Source organism: Pholis gunnellus (genome assembly GCF_910591455.1).
Source record: "Pholis gunnellus genome assembly, chromosome: 22".
Lineage (NCBI taxonomy): Eukaryota > Metazoa > Chordata > Actinopteri > Perciformes > Pholidae > Pholis > Pholis gunnellus.
In genome coordinates, this window is record NC_136549.1 from 1,415,318 (window position 1) to 1,437,043 (window position 21,726).

A 21,726-nucleotide genomic window follows, 5' to 3' on the forward strand; every position below is an offset into this window, starting at 1 on the left:
AGGACAGGGACCAGCGCTATATCTGTCAGTGTCAGTGATACTTTTTGGAGTAATATCTCCGCGATATTCTCCGGATCAAGGCAAAGGGACTGCAATATGCAGTGGAAGGATATATCCTAAACATTAAGATCACGAAGGGGACACAACAATAATCGAAGCAAAAGCATACAGGTCTCAATCAAAACATCTCTAATGCAGTCAGACGTTAGCTGCTATCCAAACAAACACATGTAACAGACTGTCTCATGTTTGACCTTTCTGGTGTTGAAGATATGTCCCATCAGCGTTGCCGTAGAGAGGGGGCAAATCCCGCCTCTAGGAAAAGGGGCGTAAACGGGAAGACGTTATCGTTTCACCGTAGCACTACCAGCCTAAAGTACCATCTCAACGCGACGCATGCGTTGGTCGGTGAGGGGAGTTTAAGTGGAATGCGCCAAACCACCCTCACTGAACAACGTAGTTCCCTCACTAAGTCTGCCTGTGACAAGTTGACTAGCACAGTTGCCAAATGGATTGCAAAAAGCTGTAGACCGATTAATATTGTTGAGGACGAGGGGAAGTTTTACGAGTGGCAACGGGGGACTCGAGCATCAAAGCACCGCAAAGACGCACAATAATGACAAAAATCGGTAATATGTGATTAATCATGATTAATCCACAGAAACCTGTGATTAATTTGATTAAAATTTGTAATCATTTCACAGCCCTAATATATATATATATATTTATATTTATATATGGGGTCACCAGTTGTTACACTGTTTTCTTCAATAACGACTATTTAAAGTGAGACAAAAAGAGCACCAAAAGGTGATTAAAACGTCCCCATAGTGTTACATGCCAGGGGAGAATTCCGTTTTTGTCCCCATAAAAACCTTTTATGATGAAATTATAAAAGAGCCATCCTCTCAGATGTCTGAATCCAGCTTTTGTGGCAAGTGACACCAAACCTTTACACCTCTGCTCCTAAATGGGTTCATTTAACAAAATGAGCGGTGCTTATTGGGGGCATGCTGCTGTTTGCATCTAATTACAGACTGACAGCACGGCCAGTGGATTATGGGCTACAAGGGCCGCTATGTGGTGGAGACCAGCATCCCTTTCATTAATAAGACGGTGTTAAGGCGTCCTAACACACACATGAAACACTGCCCGACCCATTAAGCAGACCATCGGGTCCAATTAGGACTGTTTGGATATTTTAATTTGCACAAGTTAGTTCTTCGAGCTTAGAGCTCGCTGATGAAATCAAGCAAAGTCAGGCTGCAAACTGCTCCACAGGTCTGTGTACCTGTGGAGCAGTTAGTAGGGTGCAATACCACGTTTGGTTGCAGTTTCCTAGAATGTAAAAATGTGAATATAGTCCGACATGTCATAATTAGATCTTATTGAATTTTTAAATATTGATTAGCACCCAGTATAGATGATCTGTAGTCCACACAGTTTATTTAGAGAGGTCTTGGGACCAAAGAGCATCGGGGGGGGGGGCTCAGAAAAGGGTGTAAGTAGAAGGGGTGAAATTCAGCCAATCCCTGGTGCCTGCCAGTAGAAGTCACATGACAGTTTGTGCCCCTTTAGAATCAGAGTTACCATAGATTCTCACATTAAAGCCAGTATTCAAATAATGGCTCAAATATTAGCTGGGGGCAATATGGCAATATGAATAAATATTGTAATATAGGAAGCAATCTTTAGAGGTAATGTAAACGGACAGGAATATCTGTTTTAAATACCAAGTGAAATGATCTATTATTCACAATGAAATACCCGACAGATCTGGGTACTTCACTGATGCAGGATCGTCCGTTATTAGATGTCTAATATACCCAGAGACATTATAGTACAACTCAGAAAGGAAGCATGTCCTCATATGCAGGGTCAAACAAATGTGTGTGTGTGTGTGTTTCCTTCAGGGGCGGTGGCCGCGGTGAACGAGGTGTCCAAGCGTATCCAGAACAATACCCGGTGCCATGAGAACCACCTACAGCTATGCCGGGTGCAGAAACTGCTGAAAGGGCGAAAGACGAAGGTGTCGGCTACAGGTTAGAGCCTCGGATCCAATATTCCTTTCATCCCCCCCGTTCCATCTCTTCTCTACCTCTCTGTGCATCTATTACTGCATGTCCTTTGGGACACATGGGGGGAGGAGAAGAGATAAACTGAAGGGAAATGAAGTTAAGTATTGAGACATTCTGACTGGATTGCTTTTAATCAATGGAATTCATTGGACTTTCTGCAGGAAACTTAAGTATTTTGCACACTGAGCCCACTTCATTAATGGAGCATTACTGCTAACTGTTAGTGAGCGAGTGTGCTTCTCCCCTTCATCCTGCCCTCCCCTCGTTTATTTCCCTTTTCCATTGTGGTTCCCTCTCTACTTGTGGAGCGGCGGCTCTTTTTTTTTTTTTGCCACTCCCCCTCCTGTTGTTTGTCTGGCCCCCTCTTTGCTCCGCTCACCCTGCCAATCTCCCCCAGGACCAATTAGAGCCCAGCCTCATCTTGTGGACCAGCAGATAAAGTGTGTGTGTGTGTGTGTGTGTGTGTGTGTGTGTGTGTGTGTGTGTGTGTGTGTGTGTGTGTGTGTGTGTGTGTGTGTGTGTGTGTGTGTGTGTGTGTGTGTGTGTGTGTGTGTGTGTGTGTGTGTGTGTGTGTGTGTGTGTGTGTGTGTTGATTTTCCGTTTTTTTACATTTATTTTTATGTGTGTATTTGCGGATGTGTTGCTGCAGGCTGGGAGCGAGCACTGAATAGCAGCTCATCTCTCTAATGCCGATATGGGAAGTTTCAAAAGCTTCCTCTCATCCGAGTTCTCAGGCCCTCGCAACTCCGCTGGCTTCCTCTCCAGCTAATAGAGCTCCGGTCCCACCAGGCAGACTTCAGAGCAGCAGCAGCGCCACCCCGCCCACAACCCCGCGCCGACCCATTCTCCTTCCTCCCCACCAACACCGCCTCTAATGTGGGTAAAAGAAAAGTGCTCTGCCTTGTACAGATGAGAAGCGCCGGAGCCCCTCAAACATATTAAGTAGCTCTGTAGGAGATGAGGGGTGGGGGTGGGGGTGCGATTGTGAGACACAAAGCCTGAATCAATGGGACATCGATACAGCAGACAGTCGGCTCGTTTCCCTGGGAGGCCGCAGATTTGTGTCTGCCTGCCTGTTCCTTCAATTTGAAACAAAGATGTCTCACATTTTCTATCCTGTTTCACATTGATTCTTTCCAATTGATGTCCCTTTATGTTCCTGACTGTGGCACCTGATTGTGTTAGGAATTTTTGTTGGGTTTTTTTCTCAGGTGTCTTGAGGTCAATCAGACAACGTCATTAAATAAAGCTTTAATGTACATTTAAAAAAAACGTTGCGAGAAACAGAAATTATGAAATGTTTCATAAGTAAGTGCTCTTCCTACACAGATCCATAGGGTCTTTTTTCTCCTTTCTAGTGCTGAAACATTTAGAAGATTTCTTAGTTCATCAAGCAAACACAGCAGCCATTCTCTGGTTTCAGCTCGACTATTTGCATCGTCTTGGACTTTGGGTCTTTTTACAATGTTATGCAATGAGTCTGATCATATCTCAGGGTGTTTATCTCTCCCTTTCAGATGTCTGATCATCGATTCACAGTCCACAATTGGATACAAAAACCATAAAGATACTTTTTATCAATATGACATAGTGTTGTTTGATTCAGCTGTGATTTGATATTGATTCAGCGCAGGTTTTATTTTTAATGAAAAAAATTAAAAAAGAACGTCAGCATTTGCTGAATTTTTAAATCCACATCCTGAATGATAAATACACAACCAGGAGTGTGTTTACCAGCATATGTTATGATACTACTTCCTGTTTACCTGAATGTGCCAATGCAATGTAAAGATGCCAGGGTGTCCTTTCTTAGGCAACATCCAAGCATCGCTTTAGAAAGGATTTTCACACTAGCGCCTAAAAACGAATATCATATGACTATTCATGGACAATGGTCATGCAGGTGCCGGTGTAAACAGGAAGTAGATTGGTTTCTTAGTTACAGAAAATACGACAGGATATAACAGACACATTTCATGGAAAAAGTTTTATTTTTCAAATTTAGTTTTCTAGATTATGGTCCATAGATGTGGTCGTCTCACGTCTCTCACTCGTTTCCTCGGTTTCGTTGTCTGTTCTCACTCGTAGCTCTGCTGGTGGCTGAAGTCTCTGTTGTACTGAAGAGCAATTATGCTTTTGTTCCTGTGCAGTTTCTTTGTGAACTTCACAATAGTTTCAGAACAAAATAAGCATTGTAAGTATTGCTAAGTATAAGTAACGCTTCAAACTGTGACTTCAGACTGATAACGCCGCTGGACACACCGCTCACTAATCGCTCCAATAACAGTTACTTCCTCCTCATGTAGACTTTAGTAGAATAATAAAATGCAGAATTTAACTGCACAACAGCTGCTAGTATAGACAACAAGGTTAGCAATGCCTGTAATCCGTTATCCAAGTTGTATTAACTGCTTGTAGTTGATTGGTAATCAAGGCTGTTTGTTTTCTTCCGGCAGCATGACAGATCAGGGAAGGACACGTCATGACTGATGAGACCCAGACAAGTAGTGAACGAGGGTGTCTTCATCATCGTTTTCAAAGGTCTACGTTTCTGCATGTCCACACTGTGAGGCAACCCGGCGTTGTCAAACTAATACAGCGTCTCTAGCGTTTTCAAACTCTCCATTTTGGGGTTTTAAACCTACGGAGTAGCGTGGACACTAAGCGTAAACGTAGCAAAAGATATGCATTTGAAAATGGAAACGTAGTAGTGTGGATGTAGCCTTAGAGAACTTCTTAAAGTAGGTACTATGTTAAAAAATAGCTATGTGATTTGGGAATGCAGCTAGCTAGCTGGAGAGAGGCAGGTCTCTCTCTCTCTCACACACACACACACACACACACACACACACACACACACACACACAGTGTATATACAGAGTTACAGAGAAGAGTTTCTGACAGATAATTCAATTTTTGTCAAACGTATCTCTGACTGCTTAGGTTTTTCTCTGATATGCATCTGTTCATCTTCACTCCCTACAATAGACTAATAGATTTATAGATAATGAAAATATTCAGTTGCAGTCTGATTTATTCCTCTATAGTCCTACTCTTGAGTTCACCTGGTTTCATCATCCACATCTTAAAGCTACTACAGGGAGTTCTGAACTGGTTAATAAACAGTCTCACTTTAATACTGTCACCTCTATTTGACCTACATAAGTAAACAAGACCATCATTGAGAATATTTCTATTTAGTCATTGTTAATGCTTGTCATTGAATCCAATTCGCCGCGCTATCAGACGAAACAATGTACCAGAGGGACCGAATAGCCTACGCTTACATTGTCACAGGTAAAGTTTGGTAGTGAGTAGTACGTTAGTCTGTTAAAAGATTAAGGGAAAAGGGGATTTTTCTTTTAGAGAATTTTATTTCTGGGTTTTATGGCTGATACTCGGGCAGGATCAGCGAAGAGAAAGAAAAGAACTGTCCGAATGAATCAAAGTTAAAACCTAAAAAAGAAAGTGGGGAAAACCAGAGTCAGCCATTCAACAGATGGAAAGAATTGCAATATTTGAATGGATGAACAAACCTATCCTGAATTGACCCTCTTCTTCCGAGACTGTGTAATATGTCTGTTTTATTTTTTTAAATGCATTGCAAGGCGTGGTTTTACATCAATATATGAATTTATGATGGTGGCTAAAACTAGCTAGCTAGCTAACGCTTTGAACAAAGCTTGTGTTAGCTTCATTTGTCGAGCAAAGCTTTCTATGATGATTATAAGGATGATGACCAACATGCACCAACAGTAGTTTGTATACAGTTGAGAGGCCATTAAGAGTGACCAAACCTATTTATGATGTCCATGAGGCGCTAGCACTCATGGGAAATGCAGTCTTCATTCTGGGAAAACTACTACTGCTTTTGACCACAGGGGCCGCCTAAATAATGATTCTAATCGCCGCTGGAATTCATCCCTGACCTACAATAAAATACCTCCAGTATTGTTCGGTCACAAACAAAGTAAAAGAAGTCTGTTGACTCAGCGATGCCAAACTCGGCCCTCATTCTGCCACAGCAGCTGCCCTCTGCCTCTGTTATTCAGACACATCAGGGAGAACGGGTCCCTTTGTAGATCAGTCTTTATTTCGCCCCACCCCCCACCTGGTCCGGCCCAAAAGACTTTGTAGTAGAGCAGAGGTGCTCTTTGACAAGGGAAGCTGAAAGGCCCGGACACGGAGAGGAGTGCTTGGCACTTCCTGCTCTTTGAACCTGCTGCTGCCTCAAAGCACCGTGGCTGGTCAGATGTGAGCAGGGGGTCTGAAGAGAACGGGGCCCACAAAGAGACTGCTCCTCACACAGAGCGCCTCCAACCTCTGGCTCTGTCAACTTTGTCCATCAGGGGGTCTGATAGGGGGTATCTGATACAACTTTAATGGTTAGGAAAACAGTTTTCTTTCCATAGTAGCACTGGGTTTAGTTTGAATTCTTTCTTAAAAACAAAAGTACCTGAAGTCATTGTTTTTATTTAGTTTCAAGAGACAGGAGTGTTCAAGAGACATTGAGAGACTTGGTTATTGTCCATCTTATTTCCCCCAGAGTACAAACCTCACCCCCGAAACTGAAAACCACAGGACGGCCGTGTAGGTGAAGACCTTTAGCGCACACTTCCTGGTCAGACGCTGAAAAGTGAAGAAAGCAGAGGGAGACCACACTGAAACGCATCAGTTTCAGCACACTGGACACTGGCAGCATTCTGATACTTGAGCAAACATGTAACACATTACTGCCCACGCATTCATTTAATGTGATAACATATTCTGTTGTCACAGAATGATGCCATGTCATGATTTGTTTAGGTCAGACTTTAAACAACAACCACATTTGCTTTCCTACTAGTCTACTACTTATCTAACTTACACTCTTACAGATCGCACCGCTAATGTCAGTCTGCATGCTAGATAGCTAACTGCTCAGCTGCAGCATTTAAACGCACCCGAATACGTCACTTGTCACTCAGAACTACGCAGGCATCCAATCAAAGTCCTCTCCTGGCCCGCGTACCTCTTCTAAAGATCTTAAAGCATTACATTCAATTTAATGAAACATCTGTTTATTGCAGTGGCGGGCCGTGGATTTTATACCTGGGCCTTCAGTGCTGTTCGACACTTCTAATAACCTCATTATGACGTCACAGCTACGGGTTATTATTTGTTTCGTGTAAAAGCCGCATATTCACATAACACTGCAACATTTGACAAATGAAATAAAATGTGCAGATACATGAATACGAGCATGACGGGACGCTGTGTCATTAAAGGACAATAGAGTCCAAATCAATGTAACACAATGACAAACTCACAAGAGCAGTCGCATATATTCATATGACAACAAAGCAACAAATCAATCCAGCAGACCTGCAGCGGATCCACACATTCCACCACACGAGCACGAGCCATTCAAATACTATTCATAAAAACGCCACGATAGACAAATGAACAGTAGAGGTAAACAAACGAACTTCACTTACCAAATGCTGTCTATCCTCCTTTCTTTGTTGACAAAGAGTTTAATCTCAGTACATCAGTTCCAGTAAGAAGTCCTTCTCCAGTCATCGTTGGTTGTCCGTCTTCCGCGGCAGTTCAGTCGTCGTCTTCGACCGCGGTTCGGTGGTCGTCTTCGGCCGTGGACCGGCGAAGGGCGGACCGCGGTTGTGGAGCCGTTACCCTGTGAACGTGGTCGTTGAGTTGTAGATCCACTCGAGTCTCTCCTAAAGTACCGACGCTCAGTTAAAATGAAACACATTCCCAGCCATAACATGTGCAACGCTTCTCCGACGCTGCATACAAGTCCTTTTCCTGGCTGGGTCAGGGCTGCTAGCTGTGGGGTCATTTCTTACTGTCCAGTTTGTTCAGAAATGTCCTTCTTGAGAAAAGCGTTCCCAGTAACTCCGCCACTAAATCCGTTTCTCCTCCTTCCGCCATTTCATATTAAAAAAACAAAGCTAGGTAAAATGTCTTTCAAATATTTCCACTTGAACTCTGTCTGCTACAACCAAAGCTCTGCTAGCAAGCATTATGTTTCGCGGGCAAGTAGTCACGTGCCCGCCCACTGACCAATCACAGCACACTCTGCACCTTGCGGAAGAGAGGCATCTGGACTCAGTAATGCTGACGTAACTAGGCCTGCAAACCGCTCTGGTGCGTCCATGAATCTCAAACTAAAGATCTGATTGGTTGAATCAACAATATCGTCCCCATTCACTTAAACTGCACATGGATTCACTGGTGAGTCTGCAGGCCTGGGGCCTCTCTTCTACCTAGAGACACAGAGGTGAAATCTGATTGGATAAAAGCTCTACTTAAAACAAGCTGCACTGAAGCAGAGCAACTGAGGAAGACAGTAGCTGTGCAATGAGAAAATAATTATAATGGGAAAAATATTTTTATAAATTATAATAGATATAAGAAAAAATTAAATGTATTTAGGAAAAAATATTAAATTATAAAATAGCTTTAACTTTGTGATTCTGTTTAGGCCAGCAGAGAAGGCTTTGCAGGCCCTGACGGCCCGCCACTGGTTTATTGCATGTTTTGAGGCAAGAAAACGCATTTGTACCAGAGAATAGCCCTGTCCAGTGAAATATGTCAGTTACCACAAGGATAAAAGCCCAGGGTCTGTCAGTTAATCGGGAGAGAGCTGGGGGTGCAAGGGATCTGTTTCAGGGGGGCATTTCCCACTACAGTTCTCTTTTATTCAAAATGTCCTGAACTGAGTGGTGATTGTAACAACACATTCAAAATGACTACTTGCTCCATGTCTTTAAAGGGTTGTATAAGGCTCAAGCAGGGTTTTATTTAAATAATATTCATTAGAAGGATCATAACCAACGTTCCAATCTCCACACAACACCTGAGAGAGTCACGGCGTGTTTCCTGACTGTTCGGTTTGAGACCCATGGCATTTTAAAAGCAATTTGACCCCCGCCTGGCCCCAGCCACTTAATCTCAGTGGGCTTGTCTGTACCTGAAAATGTTCTCTCTGAGCCCCAGAGGCACAGCTCCGGCCACTCAGGCCAGCTGCAATCACAGGCTACTGGCTGGGGCAATTACAAAAACACCCCGGACCCAGGCAGAATTTTTCATCTTATCTATCCAAATGTCAGCCTCTTGCTTATTAGCTATCATCATGCTGCTGCCAATCATGGGGAAAGAGATGAGAGCTTTCCTCAGTCTGCTTACCTCCTACTGAGTCTGTCTTGGATTCTTTCGTCCTCATTTATCTGTTCAATTCAGCATGGCTTAGTTAGTCTCATTATTATTTAGATTCTCTGCAGTTCTGCAATTTGATGCTGAGGACACTATCAGTAAAACCATTTTCACTCCGACATAGTGATGCTGGTTGAACCTGCATCGGTGGTCCAAATCAATGAGTCATCTTTGTTTGCGGTTCAGTGGCATTTGATTAATCAGAATTCAGTATTGAATCCAAATCCTTTTCAATCCTTTATCAAAATGTGCAAGTACCGTAAATCGAAATTAACTAAAACACAAAGATCTCTAATGTTCACAACCTCTGGCTTAAAACCTAAATTGAGTGAGCAGCATAAAGGCATAACATGTAGATTGCAATACAAGTGTGCAAAATTCAGGACCTCCATTTTTTTCTCTAGAGAGGGATCATAGCATGAGTACGCTAGATTAAAAAAAAATCCAATTGCCAACCCTTTTCCCATGAACAAAGCTTGCAGCATTAGCTCTAAAAGTTGCTAAATCTAGCAAGAAAGTCAACAAGTCAGCAACACTCACAGCACGTGAATTCAGGCTTCCCTGATTAAAAACTGCTAATATCCCCCTTCGTCTGCCTTTGTCCATTCCTAACACATCTACCGGCTTCAAAACAGGAAGTAGTGGTAAAATTAGTAAAGCCCGCCTCTTGCTCGATTTGATTGGCTGCCTGGGCCAAGTGTGACTTTGACAAGCAATGAGACTCCGCGCCTGGCACTGAGTCGCGTGGTGCAGGGGAGGAGCACACGCCATGTTTTTTGCAGGTGTCTCGGTGTTGTCTGGACCTCAGTTTGTGGGGTGGCACCCTGTATTGCAGCCTCTGCCATCAGTGTATGAATGTTGACATGAATTGTACGTGTAGGGATTTGATAAATACACGATAAATACAATTCCATTTACCAATAACCTCCTCTTTCCTGAATAGTGGCTGGGTTCATCAGTCAGTCATGGACATCCTTATCGACTGGATTGGCCAGCAGCACACTGCTTACCAGCTAGCACATATGCAAATGGCTAGAGCTAGTGATCTAGCGCGCTATGAATCAATGAAGCGGGCTAACGCTTCGTGGGATAAGTGATGCCAAAAACCACGACTCATCTGATACCACAGTCCCCGCTGGCGTTTCATCAGATATTACACCACACACCGGTTTTGTGAGCCGCATTCCTAGCTGGGCAACCGGAGCGGAGACTGGGGTCATATTGGTTTCAGTGGTATTTAAAATATGATTTGACTCGTGAAGAATGGGATTAGTGATTTCTCATTTAATACACGCAGTGTTTTTCCTGACAGTTTTCAACCGTTTAGATTAAATTGTGCTACATTTTGACTGTCTTACTTTTAGTTTAGTCAACTAGTCAGAGATTAAATCTGTGTTTAAATGTCAGGGAAATTAGTCGTTAGGAACATCTGTGGTTCCCATTCGACACATGGTAAGGTTTAAGGCTTCAGAAACACTTTGGCTAAGGTTCGGGAAAGATAGTGGTTTTGGTTGAAGTTGAGGAACTTTTAACTGGTTATGAAACAGTCTCAATGTAATAATGATGCCTCTATATGACCTACCTAGTAAATGAGACTATCAGCAAGAAGATTTTCTATTTCTATTTAGTTCTTCTTAATGATCGTCATCGGTGCCACCGGGTCTGATTCTGATGAGAGCAGATGCAATCATGGAGGTTCACCAGAAACTCCTTCAGCTCAGACTCCAGCAGAGACCGGTCCACCGTGGACAGACCCAGATCCTCCAGCAGAGACCGGTCCACCGTGGACAGACCCAGATCCTCCAGCAGAGACCGGTCCACCGTGGACAGACCCAGATCCTCCAGCAGAGATCGGTCCACCGTGGACAGACCAGGTTCAGGCTTTGCTACCAACTTCCAACCTGCAGTCGGAGCTCCGGAGGGAGGAAGAGAACTCAGCACCCAGATTCAGTGTCTCCTCCTCCTCCAGGAGCAGAGCTTCTTCTCTCTGGGAGCCAACACGGACACCATGCTCCTGGAGACCCAGGACGTATTGGTGGGCCCCCTGGAGGTCAGGGAGGCACGGGAGAACCAGGACTGATCAGGGCAGACTGTCAGCCGCCTGCTGCAGTAAAAATTTTGTTTTTTAAAGGGTCTCTGGTGCTCCAAAACACTACCACTTCCGTCCACAGGGGCCGCCAAAGTCGACACAAAATGAAAGTTCCTTGAAGCAGCTTTGGACATAAAAAATGTCAACACGTCCAACAATCCTTCCCAAACTTTTGAAATGCTTTGACTTACACTGTGTCTACACAGAAGGTTTAGCATGAGAAGCAAGTTAGCAGAGCAACAGCAGCTTTAACAGCGCCGTCTGTGTCTACTCATGATGCAGGCACAGCATGGAGTGAAGCTCAACTTTGTTTTGGCAAAAGTGTTTCGGCGTGAAGGCAGGGAGACAAGCCTGCTGTCACAGAGAGGGATGGGGATAACAGGCTCTCCTCAAAGGCATTCATGGTGTTGCATTTGGTTGTTCACATGGAAAGTGACGGACGTAGTTGTGTGAAGAATTAATAGAAAAGAGATGGAGACCCAATCACTGACAGTTGCCAAAATAGGACTTAATAGCCGGCTGTAGGGAGGTGATCTGACAGCCAATTCCATTTTGGATCCAGTTCCAAGGTCCCTTATCAAATGTTTCATTTACAACCTCTTCGATTGTCTCTTTAGCTTCTTTCTGTCACGATAGGCAACTGCAAGAAAACTGGTTATTGTTACAAATGTGCTAACTCGGCGACACAATTGTTAACAAGACTGACACGGCAGACTGTATATATACACTTTCACTTCAAAGTCAACCAAAATGTGCAGAGGGGTACTCTGTTTAGATATTTATCTAAACACTACATGTTACATTAATGTCTTCACATCTCTCTATATCCTTAAACCTCTTTCGGACAATAACTCTGTACATTAAAAAGTCTTGTATTTAATACTGTGAACCGTTGCACATTTCTACCAAAAAAACTACCACTTCTAAAAAACTCTATATTGTACCTTTTTTAATGTACCCTTTTCATATTTTCATTGTAATTCTCTCCTTTACAGCTTTCATGTTAATTCAGATACAATCTACATTTGTTCCATAGTTTTTTCATATTTTGGACTATTTTGTATTTGTTTCCTAATTTTTCTAATTACTTTTAGTTTAATTTTCTCTTACTATGGTTATGTTATGCACTACCGAACCAAATCAAATTCCTTGTACCCGGAAACCTACTTGGCATCAAACTGGATTCTGATTGTAGCGTCCATGTTAAAGTAATAGATTGTTATTTTATTCGCGCTGGGCGTCGGTGTTACTGGGACCTGTAGCAGAGCAACAATTGTCTGTCCTGTTCCCCCGTTCACTCCGCAGGTGTGTGTGTTACGGCGGCTTGAGCTGCCTTGTTTATTTATGGTAAAACACACTGCAGTTGACAGCAACACGATTAAACTCACCAAAAACCATCTTGTTTAGTTATTGCACTGTTCCAACAATCACAAATTCAAAATAAAGCCTTCATTCACTAAGATGTTCCCCACCGTCACTCTCTGACAGCTGAGCAGCGGCTGGACGGCTGTCGTTCTTTGGAGGCAGACTATTAAATTAGCTAAATAAAATCAGCAATTTATCTTAAGATTTGCTGGATGGTAATATAGAATTAATATACAGCTGTAGCACATCTCACCGGTAAAGAGCAAAAAGCAAAAAGGCGACAACCCTTCCAGCACAGTAGCATCTCTGTGGTTTCACTTTGATACTGAGTGAAATAAAAACAATACACATTTTTTAACAAAGACGGTTCATCTTACAAACCACCTAAAACGATTTGATGAGCAGATTCAAAACTGATTCTGATTGACGAAATTCTCTCGAGCCCCATCATCTACAGTCGAGTGGTTTGCAAACTTCAAATGGCCATAAAGGGACTCTTTGTGTCTGTTATATGTGAGATCAGATAATGATTGTCTCTGTTTCCTATCACAGGGAGGTGGTACATCCGCGAGGGCTGGCTCAAGGTGGTTCCTCCTAAAGGGGCGGACGCTACGCCCAAGATGTTCTTCCTGTTCTCTGACATGCTGCTGCAGGCCAAGCACTGCAGCCCGCTGCAATTCACCAACAGAGACAAGTTTGCCGGCCAGCGCGCATTCCCCCTGCAGGACTGCACTGTGGAGAAGGTGTTTGGCCACACCAGGAGCCAGGGAGGCCTGCTCAGCGTGAGTGTCAGACTACGTGACAAAGTAGCGGGGTCGTGTGGTTTCAGGAATATTGTTTAAGATGGAGTTCAGCTCAGTCAGAGGGGAAAACAGCAAGCAGCAAACTGACTTACTTACAAGAGAAACAGGAGGAAAGCTTTCATTCTATATCCATAATATATTTTCCAAAATGAGGATAGGATAGGTTTACACTCAAATCTATCTAAATACAAGAGATAGAGGTCTTGTTTTGTGCAAAGATTTATTCCAATACTGAATTCAAGAATATAATAGAATGAGGACCGTGTATTTTGTCCAGCCTCTCTTTCTATTTCCGTCACCAATAACTCTTTCAATGTGCACGTGCTATGTATGGAGGACGAAAAATGTCTTAAGTATAAATAAATAAGTAAATGCATTAATAAATATATAAACACAGGAATAAATAGATAAATGCATAAATAAATGTTTAAATACAGAAATGCTCACGGCAGCACCCGCTGCTCGTTGAGGACAGTAACTGTTGAACGTACGTGCTTTCACGTCAGTCTCCAAACACCAGCAAAGTCTTCAATAACAGCAGAAAAAGTCACTAGATCTGCCGCTAGTTACTTTTGACAAAGAAAGTCGCCAAGGGGATTTGGAAAGTCGCCAGATTTAGCGAGAAAGTTGTCAATTTGGAAACACTGGGCTCGCCAACTTCAGCGTTACTGTGCAAGGCAGCAGTAATAGACCAGAAGCCATCACACTGCTGTGACCAATCCTGCTTTAGACATAAATAAATAAATGAATAAATGTAGTTGGACAGAAATATAGAAATAAATATATGATATGTATCTCTTTATGTCCTGTTTGATTATCAACTTTTATTTATTTATCTTTAGATTAATTTATTTATTTCAGCATTTATTTATTTATTTATACTTTTATTCATTTATTTCAGTATTTATTTCAGCTTTTATTTATTATTTTATTTATTTATTTCTGTAGTCAAACATTTATTTCAGCATTTATTTATTTATTCCTGTATTTATTCATACATTTATCAATGCATTTATTTATACTTAAGTCATATTCTGTCCTCCATAGCTATGTACATATTGTATTGAAATAGACTTCAATGCAGCGTATACTTCAGAATATTATTTAATTTTTGTCCCACCAGGGCAGGAAATTAGTCTTTGACTGCGACTAACTTGCTATTTATTGCTAAAACACTGTGAGATTCTTTTGTATTTCGGAAACCTAAATATGAAACGAATAGTATTGTCATTTTTTTTTTTAATTAGTTCAGACTTTATGATTCTCACACATCATCATCTTCATCATCATCATCATCATCATCATCATCATCATCATCATCACATGAGGTTGGCACGGGTTACCATGGTTACGTATCTCCAACCGGCAAGGAGGCTTTCAGGAAGTGGCGGGGTTATTACAGTTCAGCGCATCCCAAAAGATTCATACGACAGCTTAGTCACACTGAAGGATGTCGAATGGTGCATACTGGGTATGTAGTGCACAGAATGCGATTTGTGTCTCTCCAATATTAAACATAACTCAATAAAGAAAGTCAGCACTGAGACCTCTAACATGAGGATATGTTCCCATGTTTGTATTCGTCAGGTTAACGGCAGATGTATCAAGCCATGGCTGTTGTTTTGCACATATCAGACATTATGATACATCATACAGACACCGGATTATTCATTTTTCATGTGTAAGTGTTAAAAAGCATTGGGAAAAGTTGAACATGCTCCGAGTGTTTGTTGGGCAGCAGGTGGGGAGACATCTGTTCATTGATTTGAATACACACATGAGTGAGTCCTTAGCAGAGGCATTATTTCATTTCCACTTCCGATGCATGTTGCTCTGATTTGTCTTACTTATGTCCGTGCCGCTTGCTGTTGTATAATGTGCCACACAGAGGTTCCCTGAATTAAAATGTCATTTAGTGGTGATTGTCGGAGCAGACTCGTGTTCTCTCTGCTCTCCTCCTCCCTCATCCCTTCACATCCTTGTCGAAGTAGCCCAGAAGTTGAACTTGTAACGCGTCTCTGCTCTCAGTCTGATCCGTCTCCCAGGTCTCGGTACAGCTGCCGGCTGACAAATTGTGTCTAAATGATGTAGCTGCTGTCATGAAACATTCAAAGGAATGAGTTGCGCGTCATTGAGTGAGTAACGGAAGCGTTTATGCAGCGAGTGTTTAGTGCCACTGCTGCATGGTATCAATATTCATTTGGGCAGAAGGAGCTCTTTATGTTGTGCTGCTAATGTGCTTCCCCGTGATGCTCAGTGGCGGTGCAGAGGTTTGATTCCTCACACAAAACCTTTTGACATTAAAGCACCAGCACTGTACGCTACTGAGACGCTGAGTGACCTAATAAAACCAGATTATAATTCAACTGATTTTTCATCTATTATTATTATTATTTATAACTTTAACGCATCAAAGATATCAAACTGAGAAGTGTAGCACATTTAAGAAGCTGGAACACTAAAGCGTTGATATGTTGTTTAGCTATTGGTCAAAGAAAGGGCTGCACTTCATGATTATATTATTTTAATTAATAAATCGTCAAATGTATTAATCGTTCAAATAATCCAACAATCCTTTGGTCTATTAAATGTCCAAAAAGTAAAACATCAGTTCTTACAAACTATGACGACATCTACACAGATATTCAGTTGACTTTGATGTGAAACAGAGAAGACCTTCACAGGATGAAACCAGAGAATATTTGCTGTAATAATTAACAAATGATCAGAATTGTTGCCAATTAACTTTCTGTCTATCAATCAAATAATTGATTAACTGCTTGTTGCAGCTCTAATTTTAAAACGAAGTAAGTTTTGATACTAAATGATTAAAGAAATCTATAGTTGCAGCCATGAAATTGTGTTTTGTTTTTGTAATCCCTTAAGAATTAAAAAAAGGTTCAATTCATCACAAATCACCTGCTATATTTCAATTAACACTGACTCAGTCTCAAAACTATATATAAATGTACTTTTCTCAAATTAATTTCACAAAAGAAGCCAAAGTTCCATCATTGTAAATGCTGTCTAAACATAAGCAGCCATACTGGAAATGAGGCTGCAACCAACAATTGTTTTTTAATGAATGAATAGATTGATCATCTATTATTTTTGCAATTAATAATGAATCCTTCAGCTATAAAATGTCACATTACATTTTTCCAGAGCTCAAGATGACATCGTGACATTTACATTTTAAATTTTTGGACCAACTTCGTATGTTTTGTTTCCTATTTGTTTATGATATTCCGTTCACTGACGAGGATATGCATGTACCATTTCCTGTTGATTGACTAATTGATGAAACAGTTTTTGAGACTTGACAGCATTCAGCACTGCAGACACACACACACACACACACACACACACACACACACACACACACACACACACACACACACGTTGGTCAGCACCATGAAATGTATTGTAATTTCATTTCTAATATAAAAGCTGATAACTGGTTGGTGTCAATGTAGCTGCTTTAGCTGCCTAATAATCAGCCAATAGGCTCCTCTAGCATTCGGTAGAGTCTAGAGAACTAACAAAGGATTTAGGACCTGGTGACGTGTCGTCATGACCAGCTCTGTGTGACTTCATTTGTTGAAGGCAGTGTGAATTAAAGGCATCCTTCAAGGGACTAATGAAAAGGCTGCAGACGGGGAGATTATTCCAAGCTGTATTATTTGGTGTGTGTGTGTGTGCGTGTGCGTGCGGGGTGATGGCTGCCTGCTGTAACAGAATCTCTCAGTTGCTGGATCAGATTAGGCTGCAGATCCATCTCTTCCGGCCCTCCAGTAAATACATCTTCCTCAAGCCTGTCGCCGAGCCCGCCGCGCGTTATCTAACGGCAGAAATGGCATTTCATTAGCCTCTTATCCCGCCGAGGCCCAAATGCATACTCAATAGCATTACACGTAATTTCTCATAAGGACACATTATTGATCCCGGGCCCCTACCTGAGCTCAAGGAAAAGGGCTGTCAGCACTCCAGGGCCCTCCTCGTCCAGGGCCATGAAGAATTAAAGGCAAATTAAATTTGACAGCTGTAAATGCCATGGCAATCTATATGCAAAGTTTGAAGGGGGGAGGGGGGGATACCTTTTATTAAAATTTCCCGTGTGTTTTTTTTCTTTTTCTTGGTCACACATGTTTGTAGAGAGCTAGCTTTTATTTGTGGCTCACCCCACATTTTTCATCTTCTGTCTTCTCTCCCTCCATCTGTCGACCTTCCTTATTTTCTCCCTCCCTCCGTCTGCAGTCTTCTTCCCGCTAATATCCCCCTTGCTGCTTGAATATTTTCTCACATCTCTGACAGATTCCCTTTGATGTATAAATAATCAAGCTAAATTATGTGCGGCGATGATGCTCCGTGCTCCGCCGTCTCTTATTATACAAAGTAATTTCTACCTAAGAGGGTCAGATTTCCTGACAAATCCCTAATTACCGCGTTGCAATAGAAGTGGAATCTATTTGTGCATAAATCACCCGCCGTCCCCCAAGTGGCGAGTGCCTACTATTGTGCGGCACTCAGTTCGGCCCTACCCGCTGAACTCTGTAATTAGATAATACTTTTGATGATGGTACGTGTGACATCTTAATCTATTTAAAGTATAATTAGTAGAAACATCATTATGTTTGATGAGCTATACACTCCTCTGTACCAGTGTTAAGTTCTGTCCAAATACGCATGGAAATAATCGATATGTCACCTCTCAACAGGCTAGCTTCCTGTGTAGAGGCTGCAGCCGCAGGTAAATGTGAAGGGTCATTTAATATGCTGCAGGCCTAATTCTGAGCCCCTGTAATAGCTTTCCCAGTGTAATTATGCCGCCGTAAAAGCCCCTTTTGTTTGGGCTCGCACAACTCCTTTTGGTTTGTTTGACAAGTACAATCTGAGGCTGGCTTCAGCGACGCGAATGAGAGAGTTGGTAATTACTGTTTACTCAAAGGAAGAGGACCCTGTCACTCTGTAAAGGAGTCCCGAGAACACGTCCGTGTTGTTTTTCCTGTAAATGTGACAGATTCTGTTGCTTTGCTAGACATTTCCCTGTTTTCTTTACCTTCACATTTCAGTGTTTGAGGGCGTTGGAGGCCTGTGAGGAGCAGCTGTATGGAGAGCTGGTAGAGACGAGAGCTTTTTGCTTGCTTTGGCCTGCCCTCTACTGGTTTTACAATGTTACTGCGGTTTCAGGCCCTGCTTTAGAGAGGACTGTGATGATTGACAGATGGTGAAGATACTAACATCCAACCAAATGCTGATAAATCTACAGTCTTTTATTGTGAAACCAAATCACGGTGCAGCTTCTGAAGAATGTTCTGGAGAACTTCAATTTCTCCTGGACATGTGTAAGACCGGGCCAGACCTTTTGTTTAAATCATTCAACAATTGAACTAACAACTGAATGTGAGGATGTCAAAGACATCTCTGTATTGCGTTGCAGAGATATCTAATCAGCGAGCCCCGGCCCATCCTGTCTTGTAACACCACTTGTGCCTCGAGAGGAGATAGAGAGTCGCTGTAGCTTCCAGTCTGTCCTCAGTCCAACATGAGGGGACAAAGAAGTAGAGCGGCCCAGAGAGCTTGTCACGTTGAAGGTACGGCTTCTGTGACGTCTACATTCTTTGTTTATTGGATCAAATCCAGAATGGCAGAAAAGAGAAAACAACGTCCTGCCTGCTACCAAACTACTTCTCTGGGATCAGAGTGCACGGCGGCTCTGGAGACGGACCGTCAGTTAGCAGAGCACACCACAGGGTCTGGCCTGTGTAACGGGGGGGGGGGGGGGGGGGGGGGGGTTCTCAAATATTTGATTTGTTTATTTAGATGTGAAATGCTGCCCCCTGTTTGTTTGCATTTGTATGCGCATGTGACCAGATCTTCCACATTGACTCTTAAACACAGAAAGCCTGTTGTCTCTGGTTGTTGAAGATAACTTGCTACATGATTTCTTCAGAGGAGAACTCTGGTGTCTGAGTAGTAGACCAAACCAAACCTGTTACTGCAGGATGCAGGTAGAAGTAGAAATATGAGCGAGCAATATGGCAGCACAGAGCCCTGAACGCTACAGCTGAACAAGTAGAGGTATCACACTAAAGTCTCAGTGATATGAATGATGAAGTCTGAGCTGTGCTGCTAATGTCAGTGTGACAGGGACACAGGGATAACAGCCATCCACGCACAAACTAATCTGCAAAGTCATGGAATTTCTAAATCTCATATTCCAGGCCTGAAGAGTCCTGATGGAGTTCGTCAAATCATTGAAAGTTACAGAAAAGTCATAGAACTTAGTTGTGTTTAATGAGATTCATTGTGACAGTATTCTGTGGATAACCTTCTGCGTAATGTAACTTGACGCCCAATTTGTTTTCTGAAGCTTTTGACATAAAGTAGCTCTGATATGTGTTGATACGTGACAATTTTCATCATGTTCATTTCTTCAACAAAAACATGCATATGCATAGTGGAGATGGAATCAATGAGGAGCACAATGCACAACGTGTTAGTAGCTGCAGATCAAGTACATTTCAAAGCCAAAGAAGGGGGGGGGGGGGGGGGGTCTTGAGCTGTGTTTTCAACGACTCAGCACAGGGGGCAGATCTGATGAGTGGGGCGGTTTGTCAGTCTGGGGCCCGCAACAGAGAAGGCACGGTGGCCCCTGAGGTTCTGTGGAGCCAGAGGGGCCACCGGGAGTCACTGCTCAGAGGTCCTGAGTGATCTAGGTGGGGTGAGGGGTTTAAATGATGTGGTTTATTGACGAATAGTAAAGTATGAAAACATATTTCAATAAAGGACAATGTGTTGACTGTGCCTGTAGTTTTAGTTTAGGAAGTGAATATGCACAAACTATTAAACATTGAGAGATGTTGCTGTTTAGCTGTCTAGATTAATAACAATCACATACTAATATCATTTTCACTAAAGTTCTTAATAAAATGAGAAAATAGGCTACACCATGTGGTTATTTCATACAGTCTATTCATTGAATGAGCAGATGCCACATTGAGATGTATATCCTAATGGATAAACTGCTTATATCACGATAGAAGATTTTGGCCATATTGCCCAGTCCTGATTAGGGGTCCTTGAAAGGGAACCCCATCAGTCTTACCTCTCCTCTTCCTCCTCTTCCTCAGTTAAACTTCCCCAAAGCCAAACTCCTGCTGATGTCTTGCAACCAGGAGGATCTCAATGACTGGTACCAAAGCCTGAGCTCAGCTATCGGGTACGTACCTGCTGCACATGTGTTTTATGTGTATACTTGTGAGCACCCTCGCCCACATACTGACATAATGCCTCTTACCCTAATCTTAACCATTACTACTCATTGCCTAACCCCAACCCAAGACCCAACCTACCGTCTTAACCCACAACCTCCCCAGGTCTAACACTCCAGTGGGTCCACTCTGTGTGCTAGTAGCTCATTGCAGCACTTTATGTTCTGTATTAAAGGCTGATTCTGAGTGATGTATTCAAACGCAACATGTATTTTATGTCTGCATCATTTACCCTGAAATCCAGCCTGATATACAGTTAGAGTTATTTTAGTTTTAAAACTTTTAACAAATATCTAGTTTGGACTAAAAGTGTGACACGGCATGGATTCTGCGAAAATCTTGTTTATCGGTTTAGACTTTTTGAGACCTCCAGCACGACTGTGTCTCAGTGGTAGAGCAGAGTCGACCTTCAATCAGAGGATCGGCGGTTCGATACCCGGCTCCACTAGTCCATGTCCATGTGTCCTTGGGCAAGACCCTTAACCCCAAGTTGCTCCCGCAGCTGTGCCTGCGGTGTGTGAACGTTAGATAGTCCTGATGGACAGGTGGCACCTTGCATGGTAGCTCCTGTCATCAGTGTGTGAATGTGTGTGAATGGAAATAGATTAATTCTCTGTTGTAACAATGCTTCTTGGCAATAAGTCTTATACCGTTGGAAAGCCTGTTTATTTCCCTTTTAAATGGTGCCGCTTTTGTAAGGAACATGCATTTGTGGGATGAGCAGCAGAGAAGGCTTTCCAACGGTATAAGAAGCATTGTTACAACAAAGAATTAATCTACCAAACACAAATGTTCTTACTTGTTGTGCTCAGTTTATATGGAATATTTGAAATGTGCAGACATGGTAGAAGACAAACAACCCTGAACAGATTTGTAACCCATGCTTTCAGATTCAATTATGG

The 21,726-nt window shown here is 42.4% G+C and overlaps 1 protein-coding gene across 2 annotated transcripts in view; it reads left to right on the forward strand.

Moving 5' to 3' along the window:
- The window catches only part of arhgef39 (Rho guanine nucleotide exchange factor (GEF) 39), a gene marked incomplete at its 5' end in the record, with an annotated part of 57,902 nt that overhangs the window by 28,568 nt on the left and 7,608 nt on the right, over positions 1–21,726 (forward strand). For both annotated transcript variants that reach the window (XM_079183416.1, XM_079183417.1), the window contains 3 exons: positions 1,914–2,042; positions 13,300–13,529; positions 20,684–20,772. In XM_079183416.1, coding sequence (XP_079039542.1) covers positions 1,914–2,042; positions 13,300–13,529; positions 20,684–20,772 — 448 coding nt within the window. The remainder of the gene's footprint in view (positions 1–1,913; positions 2,043–13,299; positions 13,530–20,683; positions 20,773–21,726) is intronic.